This window comes from Dermacentor variabilis, chromosome 11 (genome assembly GCF_050947875.1).
Source record: "Dermacentor variabilis isolate Ectoservices chromosome 11, ASM5094787v1, whole genome shotgun sequence".
NCBI classification, from domain to species: domain Eukaryota; kingdom Metazoa; phylum Arthropoda; class Arachnida; order Ixodida; family Ixodidae; genus Dermacentor; species Dermacentor variabilis.
The window spans coordinates 59,503,343-59,531,311 of NC_134578.1; the positions used below are offsets into that span (position 1 = coordinate 59,503,343).

Sequence of the window (27,969 nt, forward strand, 5' to 3'; positions counted from 1 at the left end):
CGCTTGTCCTGCGAAATTGAAGTTATCCCCGAAAGTAATGATTCGAGAATATGGCGCACCTTTTAGAGTACAGCTCTTTGGTGCCTGTTCTTGCGTTGAGCGCCGGCTTCTCTCAGTGTCCTTGGTGAAGGATGAGAGAGGGAACGTGGAGCGCAGCGTGGGATGAAAGACGGTGAGAGCGAAGAGAGCGTGAGAAGGAAAGCGGAGGACAAGGGCGCAGTGGAAGCATGAGGAGGAGACTATGAAGAAGCGTTCCTGTGTCCACGCTTTCTTTCTGAACAATGAGCGATGCAACCGGTGGAAATGCTTTGTCTGCTTCCGCTGCTAAACGAGCTGCCAGAACAGAGGCTCAGTGCCACCACCGAGAGGACCCTGTCGTTCAGAATCAAATTCTTTGCCACAATATATGGCAAATTCGAAACACCTAAACAGCTGCGCTCAAAATTCGCATTAGGGAGTATTGTAATCGTCGGGGAATTTTTCACGCCACTTGTGGAATAAATTTACTTACTTTTTGGGTGAACACAGTTTTTCTGGCTTCCAATTATTCCGACTATTTAGTGCGCACCATTTAACTAGAATTATCGGTCAGCGACTGTAGGTGGTTGCAGTGAAATTTTTCATTTTTGTCATTTTGTGGCTTACAAAAGCTATGTTGATGCTATGAATGATGAATCCATGATTACAGAAGCCCAATATTTCAATATATTTGGACTAAATATTTTCCTTTAGGTATTGGTAAAGCATTGCACACGTAATGTGAAAGATGTTGGTGCGGCACCAGCCTGTGGCAAGTTGTCTTTTCGCCCACTTTCATTCCCCCTTATACCTAATCATTTACATGTTTCAATTAAACGTAATAGTTATTTGCCCTATGCTTTCCTTCGCTTTACTGCCTGTTGACTTCATACAGTTGAAACTAACAAGAAATCAGGCCCCTTGGTTCACCTTATTCTTCCTGCTCATTGGACAATGAAGTATTCTCCAAATTTTAGTATTTTCTGGCTTCAACTGTAGCATTCTGCAGCTTTACCAATTGACAGGTATGAAAGAGACTTTATTTTCTTTTCAACGAAAAGAGGGCGCCAAGACAAAAGGCAAGAGCTTGACAAGCTCCTGGTCACATACTATAGGTATGCACATACCATACCCTATGTTACATCGTGCCGAGTATGTTACATTATGCTCAAGTGAAAGTAGCAGAAAGAGTAGTAATTCCAGAACAGAGACCCCCAAGTGATGTACGCACCTCGCTGGCATCAAACTCAATGGGGTGGGGGCAGCGCTTGAAGCCAGACCAGAATGGTGCCCCCGTACTGGTACACTGAGAAAAGTAGAGAAAAAAAGAAAGAAAGAAAATGACCCCGAGCAGTGTTGAAAACACCACTGTTGATGTCATACACGGGAGAGTCCCAAATGTCATGCGACCAGGCTGCCTCATGAAGCCAATGATGTGGGCACGATGTGCGTTTGAGCGAGGGTTGTAGTGCGGTTTCTAACGCGGGCCAATCTTGGAGGCATTTAGGTGAACATCACAGCACCCATATGCCTCGTAGCACTAACAATTGCAGCTAACCAATAAGTTTTCCACCAACATATCTCGGCAAGACAAAATCTGAAATTAAATGCTGGGGCTTTACATGCTAAAACCCCAATCTGTTTGTAATAAGGCACACAGTAGTGGGAAGCCCGGTATTAGTTCTGATAACCTGGGTTCGTTAACTTGCACCAAAATTAAAGCACATAGCGTTTTTGCATTTCACCGCAAATGAATGGTTTTATAATCAAAAGCCCGGTATTAGTTCTGATAACCTGGGTTCGTTAACTTGCACCAAAATTAAAGCACATAGCATTTTTGCATTTCACCGCAAATGAATGGTATTATGATCAAAAGCCCGGTATTAGTTCTGATAACCTGGGTTCGTTAACTTGCACCAAAATTAAAGCACATAGCGTTTTTGCATTTCACCGCAAATGAATGGTTTTATAATCAAAAGCAGTCAATGAAACATGAAGCATTTTCAATCACACTCTGTGATGTGACTGACGATTCCAACAACACATTATGAAACACCTTACCTTCGCCTGGCTGCCACCACTGATTACATTGGCAAGCAGTGGCCGCTATACATAAGCATCGAAGTGAAGCTTTTATCATTCGAGTTTCTGTTCAGCTTCAGAGAAAATGGTTCAGGTCTAGTTTGACTCCAGAGCGGAAAATAATGGTTCAAACCAATTGGAACCAGTTCACGTTCATCTGCATTACTTTAGCAGAGGAAGCTTTAGCTCAGGCCTGATTCCGATGTCACCTATTCAAATACATGTAAAAAGCAGAAATGCATTTCTGAGATAATCCATGGGTCAGTTTAGATGACATTTTGTTGCATTTGATAGAGGAAGTTAGATTATAGTGAATGTTACAACTGGAATTTCGAATTAGGGCCTGAATTTATTAGAAGGACCGTTGAAAGTCAGTATGTTTGAAGAAAGAAATAGAAGCACGAAGTTTACAAATTCAAAACTCTGCAGTGAAAATGGACATCGCAGTTCTGTAAACTGCATCCATTAAAACATCCAAAGAGGACTAGCTTGATACATTAATTTTTGCGTTACGGGAATTTATTACAATGTTTACGAGGGCTCTGCGAAAGTTTTACACACATATTGTGGCGCATTTGAGAGCCATGTATAATACAAGTGATGTTTGCTTGAGATGTGCTATTAGATGCAATTCACTGAACTGTGATATAATTTTTATTGCTGAGTCACAGAGTTGTAAACTTGAGTTTCACTTACTGAAAATTTGCAATTTTCAACAATTTTGTTAAAATATAGACACCCTAAATAAAAAATCTCTTCTAACAGTCACTAGGCTATTTTTACTATTTCTACCAAATGCAGCAAACCTCATTAAATTTGGTGAAGTAGTTGACGAGAAACATTAATTTTTCCGTTCTCGTGTATTTATAGATAGGAATCCTCGAGCTAAAGCTTCCTCTTATAATTTTGGCAAAACAGTGTAAGGTCACATTGTACAAAACTTAACAGAATTCCTGAGCTGCACAGAAAGAAAAAAAAGAAAGAAAGATATGCATGCTGTTCTTCACGTTCACAATAATTACAAGAAGAAAAAAGAATGCACTGTGGAAGCACACCTCGGTAAATTATCTATCGCACCTACTTTAGCTTACACAGCAGTGTGATAAAAACAAACGTCCAACTATAAGCTATCTCAGAAGTAACTTGCAGCAGACAGTAACTTGTAGTTCCAAAGTGACAGTGGGCCTATGATAAATGCCACAGTGAGTGTTTATAGATTAATTTCAGACCATAGGTATGGTACATAACATCACATTGTTTTATGCAAAATGGGAAATGTATGCTTAGATATTATGCTTCCAATATCTTCAATCTGTTACTCCCTTGCATTTTTCAGGTTAAGTCAAAGTTTCAGCATAAATGATTACCCAAATGTGTGTCAGCTGATGATTCATATAGCTTTTGGAGATGACACGTTCCACATCATATATTGGTTTCTTTCTCTTCTTTATGAATGTTTTTGTTATATCTCAATCTATGTTGAACTTGATTTAATAAGTGAATAGTGGTCCCTTACTGTCTGCCAGGCACAGCCTTTCAAGCCCTTGAGGTTTTGGCTGGCCTACAATCCACACAGTTGTGCTAATTGAAAATAAAGGTTTTTTTGTGTGTGTGTGTGCGCATGCATGCGTGAATAAATGAATGAATGAATCAATCAATGCACAGTCGCGAGCAAAACTTTGGGGGCCAGAGGTGCCACATTTTTTTTTTAGCAGCCTGGGCATTCTGGCTGAAATCAAGAGCACATGCGTACATACACGTTTCACTACAACACATTGTACTAAACAAATTCCAGGCCGCGGGCACTGCGCTTGAATATATTGTATTTTTTTGCTGATGCCCTAGTCTCCAAGCTTTTGCTCACGACAGTGTGTATGTATGCATGTATGTGCGTGTGTACGTATTCAATGCGTCAAAATAGCACACCGTGACAGTAAGCTGCATTACTGCACAGCTGCGGCAACGGATAGTAATGGCTTCAGTACTGCTTTCTGGCACTGACGTCAGTGGTGTGAAATTTTTCTAGTTGCGACAGCTTCTAGTGAAATCGTCGAATGTAAGCCGACCTAAGAGCTTCTTGACAAACATAGAAAACAAAACCAAAAAACTAACGGCCTAGAACCAAATGCTATGATATTTCCCTTTCGCCTCTATAAAAATGCGGTCGCCATGGCCCAGAATTTAGCTTGTGACATTCAGTTAGTTAGTTAAATGGGGTTTAATTGTGCAAAAGCGGCTAAGGCTATGCTGTGCCAAACACGAGGTGTTTTGAAATCCAGTTTATGAAGGAAAATTTTGCTAATAATTTTAATTTGATGTAAAAATCCAGTGTCGTCTAGAAATTTACAGACGTAACATAATGGGACTAGCGGATCATCACCTAAAGTTAGAGCAGGGTGTAAAGGTATGTGTAGTCGATAGTAGAACCCCGCTGTTACGTTCCTCACTGCTGCGTTTTCCCAGCTGCTACGTCGTTTTCATCCAGTCAGTCCCGGCATAGCTTCCATAGGATCCAATGTATAAGGAATCCCGCTGTTACGTAGTAGCTGTGAAAACGTTCCCGCATGATGCGTCGCAACCCGAACCCGCCTGGGCTAAAGTAGGCAACGCGCTCCAACCGCCATTTTGGCTTTTGACGAGTTTTGACCGGGCTTGGCCGGGCTTGGCTATGGAACTGGCTGCAAGAAGCCGCACGCCAGTTCGAGAGGCCGCCACTAGGTGGCCATTCGCTGCATGGTTTGTTGGATGGGTCGACCCATGGAGGAAGGAAACTCAGGAGAGGCCCTGACGTTGGAAGTTGGCGTTGCTCATGGCGTTGCTCCGCCTATCGGGCCTGCTCTCCTCTCTTGTTAACATTTTCGCGAAACCACGCTGCGCTGCGCGCAACCGGGCTGCTCGGACGCGCGCACTGCGCAGCAATACTAAACAATTGTTAGCATGTTAGCATGATTACGCCAAAGAGGGCAAAATTTCCCGCGGATATTCCTTCGTCTGTTGCCATTGCCATGGCGCGGTGACGAGGAGGAGCATGAGCCGCATGATGCCGGGGAGTTGCCAAATCCTAGATTTGGAGAAGTCGTCGCGGCTCTGGACCTCCTCCGCAGGTACGCTGCACCTCGCAGCGATGCTGACAGCAATGCGGCCTTCCAGGCTATTGAGAAACGTGTGGTAATTTCTAGCGAGTGAAAGAAACGGCAAGCCACCATTCTAGACTTTTTTAAAGTTCTAAGCGCACTCTGTGGAAGTAAATTGTCTATAGTTGAAGCTGTACTTTTTTCATTCATGTTCGGAGCTTTCCTCACTGTTGCGTTTTCCCGGCTGTTACGTTTTTTTCCTCGGTCCGGTGAAAAACGTATGAACGGGGTTCCACTGTAATTTGTGCAAAAGTGTTTGTCTGTGTGTTTCAATCTGTGAAATTTAGCTCAGCAAGCAGTATGCCTTAGGCATCGAGTCATCGCAACTGGTCCACTGAAAACCCAAGAGACTGGGCCTTACATAGTCCCTGGGAAAGCTGTGAAGGAGCTGCCGGATCTGGTTGCTGTACTGGTTTTGGAAGTGGAGCCTGGCCCAGGCCACGCAGTCGGCAAAAGACGTGGGCCGCTCATCTACGAGCTGCTTCTTCACGCTTGTAAACACCTCTGCCTGCGCAGTTAGTTTTGCGACAGCACACTTGTAGCAGAAGAACTGTAGCAGACACTGCAGAATCCCACTCGTAGCACACTTTCCTCCTCGCCACACGTTACTCGCATCACTGCAGTTTGTAATAATCAGTGATATTGCAAAGTAGCACTGAAGAGGAATGCCAACAGAGATGGTGAGGACATGTGGATGCAAAAAACGAGCAGGTTAAAAACTCCCGCAAGCGTGCGCTTGTATGAGTACAGATTTATAAAAAGTAAACTGCTGTTTTACCTCACAACCCCATGCAACTTGTGAAGGCCCTCGTAGCTCCCAGCGAGAATATTTTATTGGGTGAGTCAAGTCAATCACATACACACACATTGCTCTCTGCAGCATTTTATTCTTCCCTGTCACTGTAACATGACAATAATATTGCTACGGCCGGCGCAAAGATGGGACAAATCAGTTAATCAAGAGAGACATCATTACATCATTATTCATTTGGAAAAACTCAGAGAGATGTCTGGACTAACAGCCTAAACAGCTAGTGATTGGTTCAATATAAACAACGATTAGCAACACAGCAGAAACCATTCCTAGTAATGCAATATGTCACAAGCAATTACAATTCCTACATGCAATTGTCAATTATCCCATCATTACCTTGGAAACGGCCCAACGGCCCGGCAAGCTGCAATATAAAACCGTCACTTCTGCTCTGCTCTCTTGCATTCTTTTCTAAAAATATATCTCAACAGCGCTTATATGTAGCTTTTGTAAAGCTTTTGTAGCTTATATGTAAATTTTCCTGGCAGCATGCACTTTTAACCTTCCAGTCTTGTGCACTGCTACAGGCAGTGCGCTGATTCCATTAGGAGCCAGTGACTCAGCAAATTGGGCTGCATAACATATAGAGGATGCAAAACATTGGTATTGAAACTGTTCACTAGTTTTCGTTTTTTTACGTTACGTCAACTTTACATTCTTTTTTTTTATGTTTGCATTCATTTTCTGGCACTGGTTTCAAATATACAATTAGGTTTGGCGCAGGTCAGTTAGTTCCTAACACAATTCACACTTCACTTACAATGCTTTAGATCCACAACGGGGAATAAAATGGCACCATAAGGAAGTTGTATTTCTAAAGCATGGTTAGACAGCCGAAAAATGAGACCTAAAATATCGGAAGCGTTTTTTTCTTGTTTTCATCTTGCAAACTACTAATTACACTTTACACTTCTGCTACATATTGAAAGCTTAATTTTGATGGACCAGAAAAAGCTAACAAGAGAAAAAAAAACTGCTTCCAAAAGTTCATTTCTTACTCTTAGGCTATCAATCATGCCTTAGAAATAATACGAGATGACATTTTTAATTTCCATTGTGGTCTCAAACAATGGATGTGAAATGTCAATTTTTCATGAACTAACTCACGTGAACCGAAAGTACTTACACACTTGAAATCGGTGCAACATACTTAACAGGAACGTAAAACTTCATTAATATTGATAAAAAAATTAAGTAATTGTTATCAATACTAGTGTCCTCCCTAACGGTTGTATTCAATGCAGACAAGAACACAACTACTACTTTGCATGCTTGTACCTTTGTCGCCTCTGGGGGAATACCAATGCTTAACTACCTAAGCAATCGATCAGTCAGTCAAAAGAAAACTTTACTACATGATTAGGAAAAGTTAATACAGGGATATTTGGACCAATAGCCAAAATGGCTAGTGACCGGTCTGGTACAAAAAAAAACAAACAAAAAAAAACGAACTAGTAATACTGCACAAGAAGAACACAGGAGTAGAAGAAAAAGCCACAATTCTTACTGGTTCGTCACCTGGGAGGCTTAGCGTCTTCTTCACAAATGATCTGGGATCTCTGGCAAACAGCCAACAAATTGAAAAGGGTCCAACACAAACGCTAATGGTGGCTTGTTGAACGAAACACATTAGGTGACACGCTGATATGTGCATACTTACCAAACTGCAAACATTAAAATTAGTAAAAATCCTGCTGACACGATAAAAAATTGGAGGGGAGGGGGAGGGTAGAATGCCATTTTTTTAAATGTTTACCTCAAGCACACACCTTTTTGTGAGATACATACGCACCTTATTAGTGATGATGTGGCTTTAAGATGCAGCCCACAAGCAGCAACAAATTTAGATCGGCAGATATTGACAAGGAACAAAGCTTTTGATCACACTGACTTCTTCGGCAACTTATGCTGCTGCCAATTTTGTTCCCTTCAGGAACTTAGTCTGAATAAGCTTGCTTGAAGCAAGGACCCTTCTTTTATCCTTTTGGCGACTTCCAAGGATGTGGTCGGAGACAAACAAGTGAAACTTTTTCGTGAAGAGAATTAGTTTTTCGTAATGCTTGATGCAACATTGCTAAAAGCGTAGAACAAGCCTAAATTTGTAAACTTAAAGAAGAATTTGGGAGAGTTGGCAGGAATGTAGAGAGGTAGGTACATGAGCGAAAGTAGGTACATATATCAGGTGCTCCTATTTCAACGCATGAGAACAGAGAAGTTGATTTTCTCAGTAACCAAAGCACCGATTACAATGAGGTTTGTTGCAGTTAAAAGAAAACATTGAACTCTAGTAACTGTAGGAATTCAATTTTAATTTATGTCACATATCTGTAAGAAAAATTAATAGAAATTGAAAAAAAGAAGTTGAGCTAGAACATGAACTCTGCAATAAAAAAATACCACATCACAATTCCGCAAACTTCACTTAAAGCGGACACAACTGGTGTATTATACATTGCTCTGAAATACACCACTAAATTGTGAGTAGTGCTTTTGCAAAATCGATGTAGTCATTTTAGCAACTTTCCATAAGCTGTAAATTCATATATCAAATTCGTCCTCAAAATCCTCTTAAATAGATGCCACTTACAGATCTGCAATATCTGATAATGCAGCAAAGTTACAGATTTGTAAACTTCGTGCACCTATGTTTTTTTTATTACTTACCAATATTTTGCAATTCTTCTAAAATCACTTTCAAGGTCCTAAATCAAAATTCTGCTTGCTAGAGTTGCCAGAAGTTAACTTTCTCTCTCAAATGCAACGGATTAAATTGAAACTGGTTTAACGGTTGTTTCATAAGAGATGAATTTTGCATGTAAAGTTAAATCTCCATATAACGAATTAGGTTAAATTTGGCAATTTGCTTCATTGTATTGAAATTCGACCTTTTTATGTAAATAAGTACAGTCGCCGATCAATTTTCCTTACACGGAAAGGGGCCGCAGAATTTAGCAAATTATCGTGCAATCGAAAAAAGTAAATTTGGATGAGAAAACAATTTCATGAAATTGCGAGCCGGTGACAAATGATATGGTTTCATGCCACGTCAGCGATATCTTCACATAGGTGGTAGGAGTTAAGCGAAGCCAGCCATGCTCTCGCGTGCACTCCGCCCTCGCAGCCGACAGCGTCTCCCACACTGGGACAACGCTATCATGAAAAGCACCGACAGCGGGGAGCGAAGGCTTCGTCTACTTCTCCCACCAACGGGTTACCGAAACACTATATTATGCGACCTTCAATACTAGATGCGTGCGAAGACAGCTTACATGATGTCACGCCGTCTCGGTACACCCACTCTTTGCACGCGCGGCAGATTACCTATAAAGCAGGGTGCGCGGCTGCGTATCACTAAGCCGCGCTTTACAGCCACGCGCAGCCACGGGCAAAACACGTGCCAAAAATCGAGACGCGCGCCCATTTACCCCACCCCCCCTCCTTCCCTTGCCCCGCCTCTCACGTGCACTTGATCGCATCATCGCGAGCTAGCTTCCCTCCCCCTCTCTCCATTTGCTCGCGTGGCGAGGAGGCACTTGTGCGTGAAGCCACCATCTTCCTCTCTCACCCTTGGACACTTTCACTTGTATTTAAAGCATAAATGCGTGGGGCGCAATAGGATCTTATTGCACTTGGACTTTATAGGGAATGTGATGTGGCTTCACTTCGGCAGTTACTCTTGTCGCGCCGCGCGTGATTTGAAAGGTGCGTTTGCAAGCAGTTGCTTGTAATTTAATCATCTGACCATCTGGGTTGATAGAAGTTTTAATGTCTCGGCATTCTTTTGCTGCGGAAGCGAAATTTCTTTATATTGAAACCACATACTAACACACTTTGTTATATTGAGGTTCTAAATACATGGTGTTCTATAGACAAGAGGTTATGAAAAGTTAAATACTTCTTTGTATAGAGAATTTTGTTACATTGACGTTCTTTGTATCGAGGTTTAACTGTACTTGAATAGCGAAATCCGAGTTCACTCCAAGCCAAAGCTTCCTGTAAAAGTGTAAAGGTCAATAGCAGATGCATCAGAAGAGACTCACTCCAGGTACTTGTGTGCAATTTCAGGCGTCTGCTTGAACAGGCCTTCAAATTCATCACGGGCCCACTGTGAATAGAAAATAGAATACATCTACTGAAATTTGAAGATTACTTGTACAGCACAGAAAAAAATACATACAACTTCCATTAATTAGACTCTGATGGGACTGATGAAATCTAATTATCTAACAGTTCGAATGAAACAAAACACAGAAAAAGATTTTGAAACACAGTGCTCCTTCATTTGGCAGTATTTGCTCGATTCTAACATGCATGCAAACCTAATGTGCACCCATTTTCTATGTGTCCAATGTAGAAAAATAATGTAGCAACGACATTAAAGCTCTTCAGCAAAGTAAAAATCTAAAGCACAGTTCATTTCTTTAGCAAGAAAAAATAGAGAGAGGTTCTAATAAATGTTGCACAGTGAACACTTTCCTAAAGTCAGCTTTCCCTGCAATACATACTTGTTATGCGGTAAACCACACTAACTTCACAAAGGTGGTTTTCGTTTAATGTGCAACTGAACCCCGCAGGCAATATACAGCCAGATTTTCTTGAAGAAAAAACAAACAAACAAACAAAACAAACGAAGAGGGCAAGAATTGGGCAAATACCGTAATGAGGCATTGTAAGCTACTGTAGTTACTGATTGTACATTTTCTTAGGCAAGCCAAAAATAGTCATTTTCCACGAAAGCTAAAGTGTGCTCACCGCATTCCCTGTCTCCTAAGCTCCGCCTAGACGGACACTGCCATTAAAGGGGTTACTGTTGAGGTCACCATAGGGGTCAGGTGCATGCCTGCTGACTGATCGAGTTCGAATTATTCAGCAAAGTACAACTTTAGGATTAAAATTACTAATGTATGGGTTCATATAAATGTATGGGCACGGGCCGAGACCTTCGGTCAGGATCGAATGAACTGAAAAATCTAACCGGCGTTGAATTAATGGAAGTCGACTGTACACATTTTTTGCAGTACTACATTAGGAGGTCCTGAAGTAGGAGTTGTCTGGAGGACCTCCTTTTATACAGTGTGTACAGTCATAATGACATATGCAAATGCTTGATTGCTTTGACAGTATACATAGTATAACATTTCATTTCATTTTCTTTCCTTAAAGACCCCGTAGTAGGGGTATTACGTAAGGGTGTGAGTATCATAAGGGTAACAGTACTGATATACAGTCAAACCTTGATATACCGAACACGGATATATCGAATTATTGCGTATATGGAACACTTTCTATATCACCTGGAAAATCGCATGCATCTTTAATTTTTTATTTTGAACGTAAAATGGATATGTCAAACTCCGCCACCGTAAACCATGTGTGCTCTGTTGACAGGCGTCAAGCTTTCCCACAACACCCTCGAAGATAGTGGCGTCACAATAGGCATTCCCGACTGCTGCGCACTATAGCTGCACACATCGATCGTGCCAAGGGTGCCATTTGAATGGCTAGTTGGCTAATTCGACAATGTCAACGAAGCATTGCATTTGCCGCACTGACTCCTCTTTGGTGCCGCGCTCTGCGCCTGCCGCGCCTAGATGAGAACTGGTGGTTTGCATCTGCAAAGACATGCGACAGCGCGCACTCACTGGGCTCACTCATAGCCGCCTTGGCAGATGCCACTTAATAACTCGTTATTGACAGTGCTTCAAATTGCTTCAACTGACGGACGTGGGGATCACAGCAGAAGTAGCAGCCAAATGAAGACGCTGCCGAGGTTGATCCCGCAAGCGCTGATGTTGCCCCGCTCCCAACTACAACTGAGGCTGTAGCTGCTTTGGTCCTTCTACGCCAGTGACCTATCGCTTGTGGAACTTTTAGACTATGTTGAGCACTCTGTTTAAGAATGTGGCTGCCAATAAGAAGCTGGCTACACTGCTGCAGTACTTTCAGCCAAATAAGTACTTTGTGTGAAGTTTCAAGTGAGTATTTACTGCTCCACAATAGGGGCACCGTCTTCACGCGGCTGACAAAATAGGTGCGGCATATGCAGTGCAATCAACTGCGCGCTCCTGGCTGACGAAGTCAGCGCGGCCTAGGCCAATTGCGCGCGGTGCAACCAAACGCGCGCTTCAAACAGCAATCCCTGATTGCGCCCTTGGTTTTTTACGTGTTATTTGACATGTTCTATATGTTTTTTTCTGTGTGTTTTACGTGACACATTTTTTACATGATTTTATATATTGAATTCTGGCTATATCGAACTACTTCATGATCACCGTGCTGTTCGATACATCAAGGCTCGAATGTAAAGGGTCATTCCATGTGAAACGTCCCAGACCCCAAAAGTGACTATTGCCGATTCTCTTAGGAAAAATTGGGCTAGTTGGCGAGAGTGTGACTGAAGTTTCCTGACAGTATGTTTTCTAAAAAAAAGAAGTCTTGGCAGCGTAAGCATTCTGCAGCAGCGTAAGTTTTAATAAAGAAGCAAAAAGTTGGTTGGAGATAAATTTTTTTTAGAGTATAAAACAAGGCACAATGACAAACATTATTTTGGAATATTCTACGAGCCTGGTTCCTTTGTGCGACATCATGGAGCTGAACACACTTAAGAATTTTCTGCATTTCATTGGCTAAGTAAAAAACAAAAAATTTTGCGGTTTCAGAACTTCTTTGCATAAAAATCGTAAATGTTTCAGCCCTAATATTTTTCTATTTCTCCCTGTTGCTATAACTCATGCTAAAGATAATGTTCGGTTATGAAATAAAGTACTTTTCCATAATATTACTTCCGAATATGGCAAAAAGTCACTTTGTCATGATGTTCACACATAAATTAAGAATTAGGGCACTCCATATAAATATACGTGAAGTAGCTCATTATATGCAACAACCCTTTGTCTTGTGATCTAGAAATTTCTTCGAGTAAATTTTGTTTGAGGTGAGAAAAATTATTTTAAAGCCCACAACTAATCTCACCAGTAGGCACTCCTGAACTGTGCCTTCACTGCAAAACAGGTGCAGGCAACAAGTGAATTCTTACCGTGCTTATGAACTCTGTATGCATAAAATATAGGCGCATGCTTTCTTTATGCACAGTAAATGGCAGTAAAGTATCCATTTACACTGTATGAATGTTGATGCCACCGTACCTACGTTTAATGATAATACATTTCTGTGATGAAATGAACCACGACTGCTTCGAGGTCATCGTCGGGATCGGATAGTTACCCGACACAACATATTGTGCATGGCACTGATTCACTGTTTTGTGAGTACTACAGATCAGCACATTACGACTTATGCAAAAAATCAAATCATTCATGCTTCATGCCAACCATGGCATAGGAGACAAATGTCAAGAAATTTACAGTTTGCAGGCTATATATAGTCTGCTGCGAGAGTCCGGGGGCCTGATCAAGCACCATTTTAATTCTGGTGTGATACACCAGAAAAGAAATAGGACAGAATGAGGCTATATTAGCCACTATCTACCACTTACACAGCTGAAACAATTTAGTCATGAGAGACATTGTTGCAAGTTATCTTTTAAAGGGACACCAAAGAAAAAGTTATTTCAGCTGTGTTAGTAAATTAGGTTAGGTGGGGTGTTAGTGAATTAGGTTTCCAGAACCCCCCAAAATGCCACCCTTATATTGACAGAAGGCAAGGTAAGCCAGAAAATATGAAACAAATGAAAGATGAAATGGTGACGCTGCACTGAAGTTTCTGCACCAGCTTGTCCTGATGCTATGATTTTGACGGTGTCTGCTCAGCTCTAGTAAATTTTTGTTCGATAAGATGGACTATATCACAGTCCAAAAGAGTCAAAGACTGAACCGTGGAAGTTTTAAAAACTTTTACAGAGCCACGATGGTCCAAATGCGATAGAATGCTTCGAAATCCATGACGCCGCTCCTGAAGTTCCGCCACTTGTGTTGGTGCAAAATTCAAGATATGGAACTTTGACCTTCCTTTCCTCTTCTAATAATCAACATATTACCACCAAGTAAATGAAAATAGAGTTCTTAAAGAATGGTAACTTTGTCAACGTAGACTGATTTAGTGTTTCCCTTTGGGGTTCCTATAAGGGTGTCACATAGTTACTGGGGTAGTAAACTCAACTACTCAATCTGAGCAAGGTGTCAACACGAACCTGCAATGTGTGCTCGATGGCATTGGGAAAATGCTTGAGCGTGCAGATGGGGATGGATATCTCGGCTGGGTCATGCGATGACGAGTATGACTCGGACAGGTGGGGAACCACCACCTGGACATTGCCCTTGGTGCCCAGGGTGCCCGACTCGAGCAGCGGCTTGCCGAGCCGGACGCACCGGCTGTCCACATAGGTGCCTGCAACACCGGTATGGTTCACTTCTCTTGTTTCCTCCACGCAGTGCATGCACTCTCTCTACCAATGTTAAATGGACCACCACATCATCTGTGTTCAAACAGCGATTCTTGCAAGCGTGCAAGCCAGAACCTCACTGATACCATATACACAGTCAAACCTCGATATGACAAATTATTGGATATAACGAATTAAATAAAAACAGGTCTCACCTCTACACAGCGTAAAATATGTGTTGTTTATAATGCATATCGGATAAAACAAAGCTATTTTTGTGTTGTATGCGATTTCGTTATAATGAACGAGACAATTCATTATGCACATTTATACATTATAAGTTCAGTTCATTATAACAAACTGTACTAGACTAATGGCCACATTTATGTAAGTGGCGCACTCCCAGCTTGGCAGCCCAAGATTTGAAAAAAAAAAAAAGTGGAAGAAAAGAATTTGAAGATGCTGATTGGATGACTGAAGGTGCCGTCACTGCTGCTTGTGTGTGCTGTCTTAACACTATTGTGAAACCTTTTGACATTACAGCCCTATCTACACATACGTAACTATCTGTAGGCCACTGAGGATGACTGTATTCACAAGTGTGCTCTCGAACCGAACCTGCGGTGACAGTGACAGCAGTGAGGACCAGCTGTGTGGCATGCACAAATAAATGCGTTATGGAAACTATAGTGTTTGCTTTTTTTGCACAAAGGAAATAAGCGTATTACGCACGACTGGAAAAACTGGACTGTGATGGCTCACCCCTGTGCAAGGGACACAGCTCGTCAAGTTTGTAAAAAGAAGTGTGGCTCTCAAGCGAGTATGTACACACGGTATTAGTTATGTTGCGCTCTTGTTAAGAATTCTGTGCGTGGGACTTTTCCTCATTACAAGCACCACGCAGGGAAAATTACCGGCTTTGAACGCATATCTGCTGTTGCCTTTTATACTGGCAGAGGGTACACAGCTTTGTCCACTGCTAAAGGAGAAGCTCTAATGTGTGGCTCTCGTTCTGCCGGTGCTCTAGCTGCAAGTACCAGCTGGCGCTATTGTCTGTGCACTGCACAGTTGTGTGTAAAAAGATGGCACCAACCACAAGTTGTACCTATGTTGCAGATTGAAATGGCTGTACAATTGCCAGGGGGAAGAAAATTCGCATGTGCTGTATGCTCATGAGTTCACTTTAACATTGAACTGTTTTGTACACAATGGGTGGTATCGATGCACGAAGTCACAACACATCAGCATGGCATGTCCTTGGGCATGTCTGGTAACCAGAAGCCCTTACTGTTGCCCTGGTGTGCGAATGCGAATAGTTCTCTTTGTGTTTCTTTGTCTCTGGCTGCAACTTTTATGCTGAAAATTTCAAGTGGAGGAATAAACTAAGCACTTGTGATGAACTTAGTGTAGCGAAAAAGTTTTGAGGATGCGCCTTTTCTCTGATGGCAAGCGCCTACGATTGCAGCACTTGAGACAGATGGCCTCCGAGATGATGTCGCATCACGCATTGCTGCACCTCTCTGACTTTTAATACATTTAGCATTGTTAGGGTACTTCACACACTTTCCGGGAGTTGTACGTCTGCCTGCCAATGCCTATAACCTTTTTCCTGCCAACTTGCACCACTGGGTAGTCTGTGGTCTAGTGGTTAGAGCATCGCACTGTTGCGATGAGGAAACCGGGTTCGAAACCAATCATCTGGCCAACTTGGGTCATGGGTATCTGCATATGTGCTGCTTATCAGTTAAGCCATTTCCTGCCAACCCGTATTACTGGTGTGTGACACTAACGTGCCGCTCTTCAACGAGCCTCGTTACCACAAACTTTACGTGCCAAAACCACGATCTGATTATGAGGCATGCCGTAGTGGGGGACTCCTGATTAATTTTGACCAGCTGGGGTTCTTTAACATGCACCTGAATCTAAGTACATGGGTGTCCTTGCATTTCAGCCTCATAGGAATGCGGCCGCCATGGCTGGGATTTGATCTCGCGACCTCGTGCTTCGCAGCGCAACATCAAAGCCACTAAGCAACGATGGCGGGTCACCACAAACCTGGGTCCCTGATTATGTGCCACTCTTCAATGAATGTCTTTTACGTCGACTTGGGTCACTAGCTATGAGTAACTGGGTACGTTCCGCTCTTCAATGAGCGTCACTGTCGCCAAGTTGGGTCACTGGGAATGTGCTACTGTTTACGTGCCGCTCTTTAATGACAACAAACAATATAAATTTTATGGGTGGTAGGCAGAGTCGGTCCCGCATCAAATATTTAGACAATCTCGTCCGAATATGTAGTATTCACAAATGTGCCATGCAGAGACTTCACTGCAGTGGCACTAGCTGGCGCAGCATTTCCCAGTGTCAAGCGTGACAGAGTATCCCAGCTGCATACACGCCTTACACACAGTGCGTCCTGGGGGCTGTAATACAGTGTGTTGACACGTTGCTTAAATGCTAATAGCAGTAACGTTGACATACGTCGTGGGATGGGTTCTACCAGATTTTCTTTTGCAACAAGCTCGCAAGTTTACCAAGAGGGTGGAAAGAATGACAAATATTCTGACCTAACAAACAAGAACACCTAAAGAAGTACTGACAGGGCATTCTAAAATTCCTATTTTCCTTGTATTAAAATAAGGTCTGATGCCTCCAAACCATAGCAAAGTACAGTGTTACCAACTCTGTTTGAATGTGTCACTAAACTGAGACCGAGGATTCCTTAAAGTTTTACTAAATTTTGTTGCAAAGTTGCTAGAATTGTAGTTGGTTTGGAGCACTGTTGTGTTTACTGGCATGGCGTAAAGTATTTACTGAAATGTTTCATGTTTGTTCATGCCATATTCGTATAGTGCAGGTGGTGAATAGTGAAATTACCAGCAACATGTAGAGGCCTTTTACTTTGATGATATTACACTAAACAAAGGACGATGACAACTAAAATTATGCGTTTGCCTTCATATGTTAAGTTGACAAATTCAGCACAGGTGGACTGTGAAGCCAGATTTTGTCAGCCCAAAAAACCACTCGGTATATGTTATGACCAAATATTCCAGTGTACAGCGCCCACGAACACAGAAACAATTCTGCGATGTAGACTTCTTCATGTTGTTAAAGCGGCAAACGTGATTATGTGCCGCATCGAACAGCTAATTCTGGCTGGCTAATTGTATAGTACAATATAATTGTAGCTTTTGAATTATAAAGGGGGTTACAGAAACTCATTTTAAAAGCAATTTTTCCAACTTCTAAGTTGCTAAGATGCCACCAAATTGTGCTCTTATGTCGCCAAAAAAGTCACAGGTCAGTAACCAACTTTACTATATAATATGTCGGTAAGTGTTTACCAATGTTCATACTTGCCAAGTGCCATCCTTTAATGTGCAAAAAAACCACGTTGTAGGATTTCTAACTTCAAGAATGTGCCAGCACTCACTTTAGTACAATGAATGAATAAATCAAATCTGGGGGTTTTATGTGCCAAAACGACTACTATCTGATTACGAGGCATGCCATAAGGGACTCTGATGGGGGTCACAATGAATGAATTTTGAGCACCTGGGGTACTTTAATGTGCACCCAATTCACAGTGCACAAGCCTTCTTGCGTTTCACCCCCATCGAAATGCCACCATGGTGGGTACTTAGTACCATTTAACAGTATTTCTTTAAAAAGAAAGAAAGGAATGAAGTGGAACTTCATTCATACAACTTGGAAAAAAAAAATGTGAGAAAGAAAACATACTAACAAGGAAAGAGCACGATCCAAAGTCACTAAAATATTCAGCAGACTCAACTATAGTTGACATCTACATAATGCAAAACTCTGCGCGAATCATTGTCGCAGGAGATGGTGACGGGTGCCAAGCTGGTGTGGCCCGAGACGTGCATTGTTGTTTTTGCGGTTTTGGCAAGCTTGCGTTTATGCCTGGGTAGTGTGGCCTGGGTCAGCAGCATCTCTGGAGGGACCATTTCGGCGGGAAAGCTTAAACACGCCCACTTGGCGAGAGTCGTTGCGGCACGAGACGCCGACGCGTGTTGAACTTGTGGGGCCCGAGCGTCCCAAGACGCTCATTGCCGTTTTAAGACAGTGATGGGAAACCAAAACAAAATCGAGCTGGTGGGCAGCATTGGAACACGAAATCACGTTGCCACCATTAAAAAACATGGCACTCACTTCGCACTGCTTCCAGCAGGACAAGGCGGCGCGCTTGGATTATCGCCTACTAAAAGCATGCATTACACTCTCCTACACTACACGTACATGCTGCAAAGTTGTTAAGTGAAGATGTCTGTCGCAATTGGTTGGCGGCGATAATTGTCAATGGCAACATGCAAAGACCCGCGAGGAGATTTGCTGCTATTGGAACAGGAAACCAAGTGTTTGGCAGCATTTTCACGTGGCAGGCGCATGCGAATGCTGCGGGTGCCAACTGCTCAGGATCACGTGTGCCTTACACCTTTTCTTGCTTACATGGGATTTAGTGCTTGGAAAACACACCATACATCACACTCTGGCGATATACTGAACACCGGTGCCGAAAGAGTAATTTCTGGGGACGTATTAACCAGTAAAAAATAAACGTAACTGTATTGGGTAATTTTTTTGCGTACTCGATTGCGAACGTTGGTGATTGCGACTAGGCTAAGAGTGCCAATCGCTCTAAAAAGAACAAGAAGAAACGATGATAGAGCACACCAGCTTCATTATCCAGGCTTCGAGAAGCTTCCTTCAGATGCAAGCGAGATGGAACTCACGCGACTCAACGTTGTCGAGTGCGTTGGCCACTCCATTGAGGGAGTTGAAGAAGTCGTCCGTGTAGACATTCTCGGTGTCGGGGCCAACTCTGTTGCAGTGCGGCAAAATCTCGACATCTGGGTTCATATTGCTCGCAGCCCTTGCAGCAACGCGCGACTTCAATTGCTAGGGAAGGAATAGAGACAGAGAGAGAAAGGTTATAGACCAAAAAGAAAAAATTATCAATAATTTTTAACATAATTACGCAAGTGCAGTCTTCACACGAGTCTTCACATGAGTCCTCACAAGAGTGTAGTCTTCTCACGGTCAAATACTGTGCTGGGAGTTCGCCATTTCAATACAGTCATGCAAGGAGACAAGTAAGAGCAGTGTAGAAGTGTTTCATGGCTGTCACTGTCTGCAAGATGTGGTGACCAAATGTTGCATGCGATTTTTTTAGGTCATAAAGCACAAAAAAAAAGTCAGGCGGTGCCAGCCAAGCCCAAGCACTGATCTCGTAGACAGCGACAGTCCCACCATTTCATCTTCACTACGAGAGTATTAATTTAAGGCAGTAAAGAAGTAGTGCATTCCAAGAGCAACTCAGCTTAAAAAGTAGAGAAAAGACAAAGAAAAAAGAGGAAGGGAAAAGAAATAGCACGGTACAATACATACACCATGACAACAAGCATTTCAGAAAGAAAAAAGGAGAAAATCCTATTTTCAAGGACAATAATAGGGAAAATATAAAGCCTAACTCTTCCCACGAAAGAAGCAAACAAAACTGGTAGCATCATACCTAAACACCTATATATTTAATGATATACTGCACCAAAATAAATTATTCACACACGCAGTTCACTGTTGTGTATTAATGGGTGAAGTGCTACATGCTTGAAAGATACAAGCATAAAATTAGCAGGTACGAGGAAGGCACGTGCCCGGTGTCCTCTCTCTTCCTAGACAATTTTGTCATCTATCTTTCAATCGCTCTTGTTTTGCTGATCCCAGCTGCACAATTAGTAGCAACATTCTGAAGGACAGTTCCCAATGGGTGCTTGAATGTGTACACTTGCAAAATAATTTAGATGCACACAAGTGCTGAGTGAACTGCATCACTTTGTATCTTGGCAGCACGCTCCTGGTGCCGACAGTCACATGCGTGCAGCGGGCATGTTTTTCCAATCGCAGCTGTGTGGTCTTCTCACTTCTATCGAAAACGCCGACAATATCGCGTGAAGGGCTGGCAAGAACGCGACAAGCTTTGTCATGTTCTGCACCATACCAACCATACCACCACCATACCATACCACCATACCATACCACCATACCAACATTTCTGCACCATACCTTGTATGGTGTGGAAATGTTGATTTAGCGGGTTCAACGTCTCCAAGTAACATAGGAGCTATTACGCATGCTGTAGTGGCATTGCTTAGCAAGTACTGATGGGCTTGTTGGCAATTTATGATTTGTTTAAACAGCACTCTCGAAAAAACGAGGACCCACAAATAATGGCGAGGACATACACAAGTGCTGATGGAGGACAACAAATGAAATATGCCCACCTGGTGTTTCTAACGTGCATCGAAATCAAAGTGCACGAGCACTTTTGCAGAGTGCATAGGAAACCCTTTCTTGTCAGGAATGTGCTAGGCACGCAATGTTCAACACAGGAAACATGCAGAAGACTCATGAGAGTTATTATCGTGAGGTAAGATTACGCCAACAAGGGTGTGAAAATTCAAGAGGCTTTGCTGAAACGGGGCAGGCTCTGTTGTAGAAGTGGACGAGGCGTTTAGAAAATAAGCTCATATTACCACATCAAGCGCATCAGCCACCCAATCATAAGTCGAATTCTTTGCCAAGGTTCTCAGGCGCATGCTGTGTAGCTGACTACATTTCCTTAACCCTTTGAGGATCAAAGACGTAAATTTATGCTGCCATCTGTAGTGTTGAAAAACGCACCAATTCTTTAACACTTTGCTGTTCAGAAAGTACTGCCACCCTGTGTGGATACAAGAGATTTTTTTTCACTCTGTAGTCTATTTGTTTTCATTCAATGACTTCCTAATGCTGGTGTTTCAGCGACTGCTCAAGCATCCATGGGTGCACGGCGGTTACTTTTGGCTTTATCTCGCGGGCTGTTTCCATTTGCTTCAGTTGTAAAAACTGATGTCTATGTGGTTTCTAATCTCTCAAAAGGTCATTGCTAGATGCTTGCTTGTTTGTTGCTCACAGGGGTGCGATTACACCTGCTCAAAGGCGGGCGTTGGTATGCTATACAAACGATGCTGCCATGCCTGCGTTTATCTTTTTCTTTAGATTCCAGAAAACTGACTGCCCCTCATTGGCAATGGGATGAAGGTTAACTGCAACTTTCTGACTTGTTTGGTTTTTCTGACGCGTGCACCACCACCTAGTTTGCTTGCGTGCATTCACATGCACGGTTCGATTATGCTGTGGGCGCGCACGCCGTCTGGTCTGCTGCGAGTGAGTCGAGTGGCGATACTTCCGATGCAGACTACTGCCCAAATGCCGAATTAGAATATACATCTACTTCAGTGCAATAGCAATTATATCACTGTAGGCGCGTTTCTGCCATCGGGGGGCTTAATACGCAGAACGGGGCCTAGTACGCACTCCATAATTATATGCGCCGGCATGTACCTTGCACTTAGAAGCGGAAGAATACCATCTGCGTTCTGGGAATGCTAGCAAAAAGTTTGGGAGTGCGCTTAAGCTTTGCCTTTAGGAGTGGAGCACGATAGCATTCAAAGATCCCTGACTGCTTCTCACGCTTCCCAACAACTTCAGCTAATGTAATGATAATGTTTTCCTGGCAACACTGGCGGTGAACGCTATGCATGAAGGCAAGCTTTCTGGTTCTTTTTTGATGGTGTTGCAGGGAAGCAAGCGGGCTGCACCACTTCTACTAAGACAGACTTCACACAGCAGGTAGAAAAGGGGTTTGTGTTTCAGTTTCCGCATAATGAAATTATGCTGTCTCGTATATTCAGATTACAATCCTATGCTGTATGTCTGTAGGTTGTGTGCAAGTTGTACGTTACGAATTTTGTGATGCATTTTACTTTGAGAAATTCAGTTAGTTTCAGTAATGCCTCTGCGCCACGTGGAGGGCCTGCATGGTTCGGGATGATTTTCTAGGCCACGGAAGCCAGTGACGACGCCGAATCTTCTGCAACACAGGGCCCTTGATGCTATTGTGTTAAAAGGGAGGCAGTGAGGTGAAAAACAAAGAAGCTCAGAAAGTCAAGGGGACGTTTAAAGCCAACAAAAGAGCGGGGGACTTTATAAAACTCTGGATGCCTGCCAGTGAACTTATTGGCTGCCTCGGTACTCATACTGCGGCAGGAGATGGCACATGTGCGTGTGCAAATTAAGGAACACATGCTATGTCCCGCAGCAGTGGCTCCATTCTTCGCTTGGGGTGCTTCACCGCATAACGTCTGTATAAAGGCGAAGCTAACTTTAAAGGCAAATACTGTTAAGTGTGTCAACGGCATGTTTCGGCGTTTGTCCTGCCTTTTGTTTAATTTGACCCGCCGGATAATCCGACCAGTTTCGTCGTTCCCATCAGGATCGAACTAATGTAAGACAACTGTAATACGGTAGCAGTTATCTCAGCAACATACGGTTTTAGATGGCATTGTTCTGCTCAGCACGCTGGAGATGAATTTTAGCAGATGACTGAGTACCTCAGCCAAGAAAGTGTATGAGTAGGGTTGAAAATTAAATGCACAATGCAGGGCTTGACAAGAAAATGAGAAACCAAGATTGGTAGTGAGTCTCTAGAATTTGTGCAAGAGTAGGTTTATCTAGCGCAATCACTCACAGGGGACCCTGGTCATGAGAAGGAAATTTACGGAAGAATAAGAATGGGTAGGAGTGCATACGACACGCATTACCAAATCATGACTGGGACCTAATTACTATCTTTGGAAATGGAAGTGTACCATCATTGTGTTCTACTGGTACTAACATATGGGGCGAAAACTTGAAGGTTATGAAGGAAGATTGAGAAGTTAACGACTGTGCAACGCGAAATAAAACGAAAAATGTTATGCGTAATGTTACGAGACAGGAAGCCAGCAGTGTGGATTAGCAAATGGGGATATAGTCAATATTCTAGTTGACAATTTAATAACCCATAACCGATGCCTTAATAAAGGCTCAATCACACCAGCGACTTGAGGAGGTTGCACAACAATTTGCGACTGGTGACCAAAAAGCGAATGAACGTCACCTACGCTCACACTGGCCAGTCGCTATGGCCAGTCTCTATTTGCTCACAATAGCATCCCCACATAAAATATGTATCACCATATACAGCTGTCCTGTTCCTTCAGGTCTGATTGGTTCAGCAGTTTGGTGAATGTGGTCGTGTGACTAATAAACTGAGCAGCGAGCGACTGGCCCAAAATGGCCGCCTTTTGAGAGCATTTGCAATTCGTCGCGCAACTGCTGTCAGTCACCAGTGTGAATGAGCCTTTAGAGTTACAGAATTTGTGCAAAGGGAAGAAAGCGCAGTCGAGGATGGAGAAGTGGACGGGGTGATGAAATGAGGAAATTTGTAGGTACATCTTGGAATCAGCTAGCGCAGGCCAGGAGTAATTGGAGATCTCTGGCAGTGGCCATAAAAATAGGCTGATGATGATGATGAAAAAGGTAACGAAACTTTCAAGCTGCTGGTGTTGTAAAAGACAAACAAAATTTAATGAGCTTTTTCCTCATTGAAGTTTGTTCTTTTAAGAAAACTGACGAGCAGCTAGAGTTTTGTGTAACAGGTGTTGTGATCAGCTGTTTCGTCTTTGTGCTTTAATCAAGCCCTACAGCACATAAATGACAATGCAAAGCCCAGGGTGTCTACTAGGTTGGCATTTTTATATTCCCTGACTTATTTCAGGTTTTCCCTGACCGTACTAATGAAAGTTTCTTAGCATTTTATGACACAGGAGGTTCAGGAGCAAGGAAAAATATGGTCGTTTATAGCTTGCCAAGTTGCTATGCCCACCCATAAATTTTCACTGACTGGTAGCCAGCTTGTACAGCCAAACCAGCAAGCAACACCATTATTTGCAGACGGCGCAGATTCACTTGAAAGATTCACTTCCTTTTTGCATGCTACTAGCTTCACCGTAACTACTTTGGTTACTAATTTTTCAGAGTCAGAGCAACTAAAGTGAAAATTCGCCATTCCCCCCCTGAATTCTTCAGAACTGAAAATTTCCCCGAAATTCCAGGTTTCCCCTGATTGCAGACAACCTGGAGCCATCGCTTCTGTTCATTTGAATAGTGGAAGAACAGTGACAGGGCTGCAATTGCTTCATTGAGACAGTTTTAGCACATAGCTACTGTGTACTGCGTTCGAAGCTGACAAATGGCTGGGGTGGCAAACAGCAGTGCTATGCTAAAGCTGTCCAACTTGCATGAAATTTCACGTAGGCTAAATTGGTTACAAATCAGTGGCATATACAACTGAAGCAATCATGGCAAAGCTGCAGAGCTGGTAGTTGTCCAATTTTCCAACTATCTGCCTCTAAATAGCAGATGACATGTGCACCCGGCAGCTAGTGTTGCCATCGTTGCCTCTGGGATTTTTCGGTGCGCCGTGGGCAGCCGTGGGTGTTGCCTAATCTCGGAAGCCATGTCGAAGAGCAGCATGCTTTAGGTCATGCATTGTTTCCGAAGAGTAGTAGTGGTGGCGTTATTTTTTCCAGTTTCGGTGTCAAGAACACCTTTTTTGCCAACTTCTCATTTTGCTCCCACTAGTATATCAAGCGCCAAATTTTGCACGGATGCGCCTCTATATATACACGGTTTCACACTAGGCTTTTCACGCGGTCCAATATTTTTTTGCAGTTGGCCTTTAGGTCTGCACAAAACACTACTATGATCAAACCAGTCAGGCACTGTGACAGCTTTACAGCCAGGCCCCCGCACAGGCACAAATGAGAGCGGTAAAGATTGCTACTCACACCAACGTCCCAGGGTCGGAATAAGAACTGCCGGTTGAGGTTGGACCTTTCGATGACGTCCATGTCCGTGACGTAGATGCAGCCACCCTTGGAGCCCAGACCCATCATGGCGAAGTTCTTGAGCAGTTCGCAGCCGATGGCCCCAGCACCAACCTGTGTTTATGTACTATAGTTCAAGATATCAACGTCCCCTTCAGGGCTACTGCAGGAGTGGTGTGTAAAATAGAATGTCAGCTGCAGTACAAACAATAACACTTGCACATACAGCCTCCGACCGATAAATCGGTTTACACGGGGACTGCTTCAAAGCCCAAATAATCAGGTTGCCCGGAATAAAGGATTCCCAAGAACATAAGTGACTTTATTTTATAAGTAGCCAACAAAACTAGTCAGCATGTTGCTGCGTGTGCACATGCTTATCTGTGAACTGGTCAATCTGCATTTTGACGATTATCGTGGTGTCGCGCATGATAATCGCCAAGTACAACAGAGTCTCGCATAACCCCTCAAGCTACGACACCACACATTTATCTTTCTTTATCACTTATCCAAAAAAGGAACAGCTTGCAGGTAGCAATATGCATCTAAGGATGCGTAGATTTACACAAATAATGATTTTCTAGTAGAAATAGACAGTGTGGTTAAAAAAGAAAAGACGCCATTATAATCTACTTGTCAGCATATGCAGTACTCACCAAGAAGTATTTCTGTGATGCCAGCTTCTTCTGCACATCAGCTCCAAAGACACATGCTTGAGCTCCATATCGTGTTTTTGCCTGGGTAAAAATGAAACTAAGGCTTGCTACTACAAAGCACGAAACGCCATATTTAGTCTATCCTAACCCACCTTTGATCTTAGCAAGCACCTTATCTTCATGTGCCACATTTTGCCCCATCTTCATGGGCTGTTCATAGCCCTATCTTCATGGGTCATGTGTACCCAACTTTTATAGGTTACACATAACCCCATATTCATGGGTGACACGTACCCCACTCTTCATAGGCAGTGCATTACCTCAACTTCACAAGCCATGTGTGTCGCAATCTTTGTGGGCTGCCCGTAGCCCAATACAGTAGAAACTCGTTCATACGATCCCATTTCCTACAATTTCTTGGCGTCGGCGTACGTGATCGAGAACTGAAAAAAATTAACCAATACAGTAACATTTATTTTTTTTTCTGATTAACGTGTTCCTGGAAAACAGTATCTCTGCGATAATTACGATAAGCATCTTCACTTATCTAGAGGGTTGCAATGGTGGGCTTGTTGGTGATGCATCTTGAATAGGTTAACCATAGCGCGAATAAAAGACAGGACAAAAGAAGACGCACAAGGACACACACGGTGCTGATGTGCCGTGTGTGTCCTCGTGTGTCTTCCTTTGCCCTGTCTTTTATTCATGCTACAGTAAATCGATTCAAGATTCACCTATCTGCTTCATAACATGTACATGTGGCATAGGAAAGCAGAATGCACTCTTTTAATGAGAGATAACCCAAACACACCGTCGTTTCCTGCTGCAGGCGACGTAAAGTGAGCATCATGGGCTGCTCTGGTGGCATCATGGCATCATGTTCCAGCATTGCTCACCAGCCCGAATTCATTTTGGTTTGCCATCAAAGTCTTAAAATGACAATGCGTGTCTTGGGTCACTCTGGCTGGTAGGTGATGCCAGAATGCGCTGCTGCCAGAGTGAAACGTGGCGCTCACTTCGAACTGCCTGCACCAGGTAACGGCAGTGCCTTTGGGTCATCACCTATTGAACGTAAAACAGATAGGTGAAGACGCTTACTGCAATAGGGTTGGCGCTGATAGCTGCGAATACGACTTGCGATGACTCGCGAGATTTGTTGGTACCGGAGGAGGAAACTCGGTGCGTGCCAGCATTCTGACTTTACATGGGTGGTTGAGTACTGCAGGGAAGCTGTCCTGGCACGTGGCTACGGCAGCTTCCCTGCAGTACTCGGTTGTGCATTTCTTGCACCTTATCTTGTTCATATGGGGTCTAGTGGCTGGAAAATGTATCACATGATCGCAGTTTGGCGATGTACTGAATGTTGATGTAGAAAGATTGTGCTTTCCAGGAACATACTAACTGGCGAAAAAGGAGAGTAACTGCATTGGGTAATTTTTTGTGATCTTGATTGCAAACATTGCTGCTGATAAATCATGTGAAACAGGATCGTGTTAATGAGGTTCTACTACTGTATTGCACTCGATCACAAAGCACATCACTCTGAGGACCTTGTTGGGGGCAAAAATGTGTAAATTAGAGCTGAGTGAGGATGAAAATAGGGCCCACACGAGTGTTCTAGTAGCTTGCTAAGCAAATACTAAAGGTGCAATAAATAATAAAATAAAAATAATATAAAAACCCTTCACAAACTCACCAATGCGTTGGCACTCTCTTCCGAAACGTTGCCTGACTGGGGAAGGCACTCAAAGGCATCAAAGTAGAACCATTGCTGGATTGGCATAAACTTGCCACTGCATGCCTAATGAAGGTAAGGAAGAACACAATCACAAAATGTACGAACACTCAACCAGGGTGTCTACCAAGTTGACATTCCCAAATTCCCTGAGTTTGCCAGGTTTTCCCTGAGTGCCTTTGCAATATTCCCTGAGTGACAGAGAACTTTGGTTTATGTCAAGGCGGGCTCCCTACATCACGTAGCCCAAAGGTGTCACTCTCTAGTATGCATGTTAGAAAATAAAAAACTTAATCCAATTTGAATAGTAAGGGGTAGTGTTTATTTTATTCAAAAAGAAAACAGAAGGGAGGGGCTTGTAAAATGCACAGCGAATAAAATATATTCGAAAGAAATAGTAAAACCCAACACAAA

At 43.0% G+C, this 27,969-nt stretch overlaps 1 protein-coding gene across 2 annotated transcripts in view; it reads right to left on the bottom strand.

Annotated features, from left to right (window-relative positions):
* Positions 1–27,969, bottom strand: part of LOC142564752 (ubiquitin-like modifier-activating enzyme 1) — a 96,507-nt gene that overhangs the window by 33,450 nt on the left and 35,088 nt on the right. For both annotated transcript variants that reach the window (XM_075675900.1, XM_075675898.1), the window contains 9 exons: positions 27,517–27,621; positions 25,821–25,901; positions 25,126–25,278; positions 19,147–19,312; positions 14,198–14,394; positions 10,089–10,153; positions 7,556–7,607; positions 5,596–5,742; positions 1,250–1,324 (listed from right to left, as the gene is read on the bottom strand). In XM_075675900.1, coding sequence (XP_075532015.1) covers positions 1,250–1,324; positions 5,596–5,742; positions 7,556–7,607; positions 10,089–10,153; positions 14,198–14,394; positions 19,147–19,312; positions 25,126–25,278; positions 25,821–25,901; positions 27,517–27,621 — 1,041 coding nt within the window. The remainder of the gene's footprint in view (positions 1–1,249; positions 1,325–5,595; positions 5,743–7,555; positions 7,608–10,088; positions 10,154–14,197; positions 14,395–19,146; positions 19,313–25,125; positions 25,279–25,820; positions 25,902–27,516; positions 27,622–27,969) is intronic.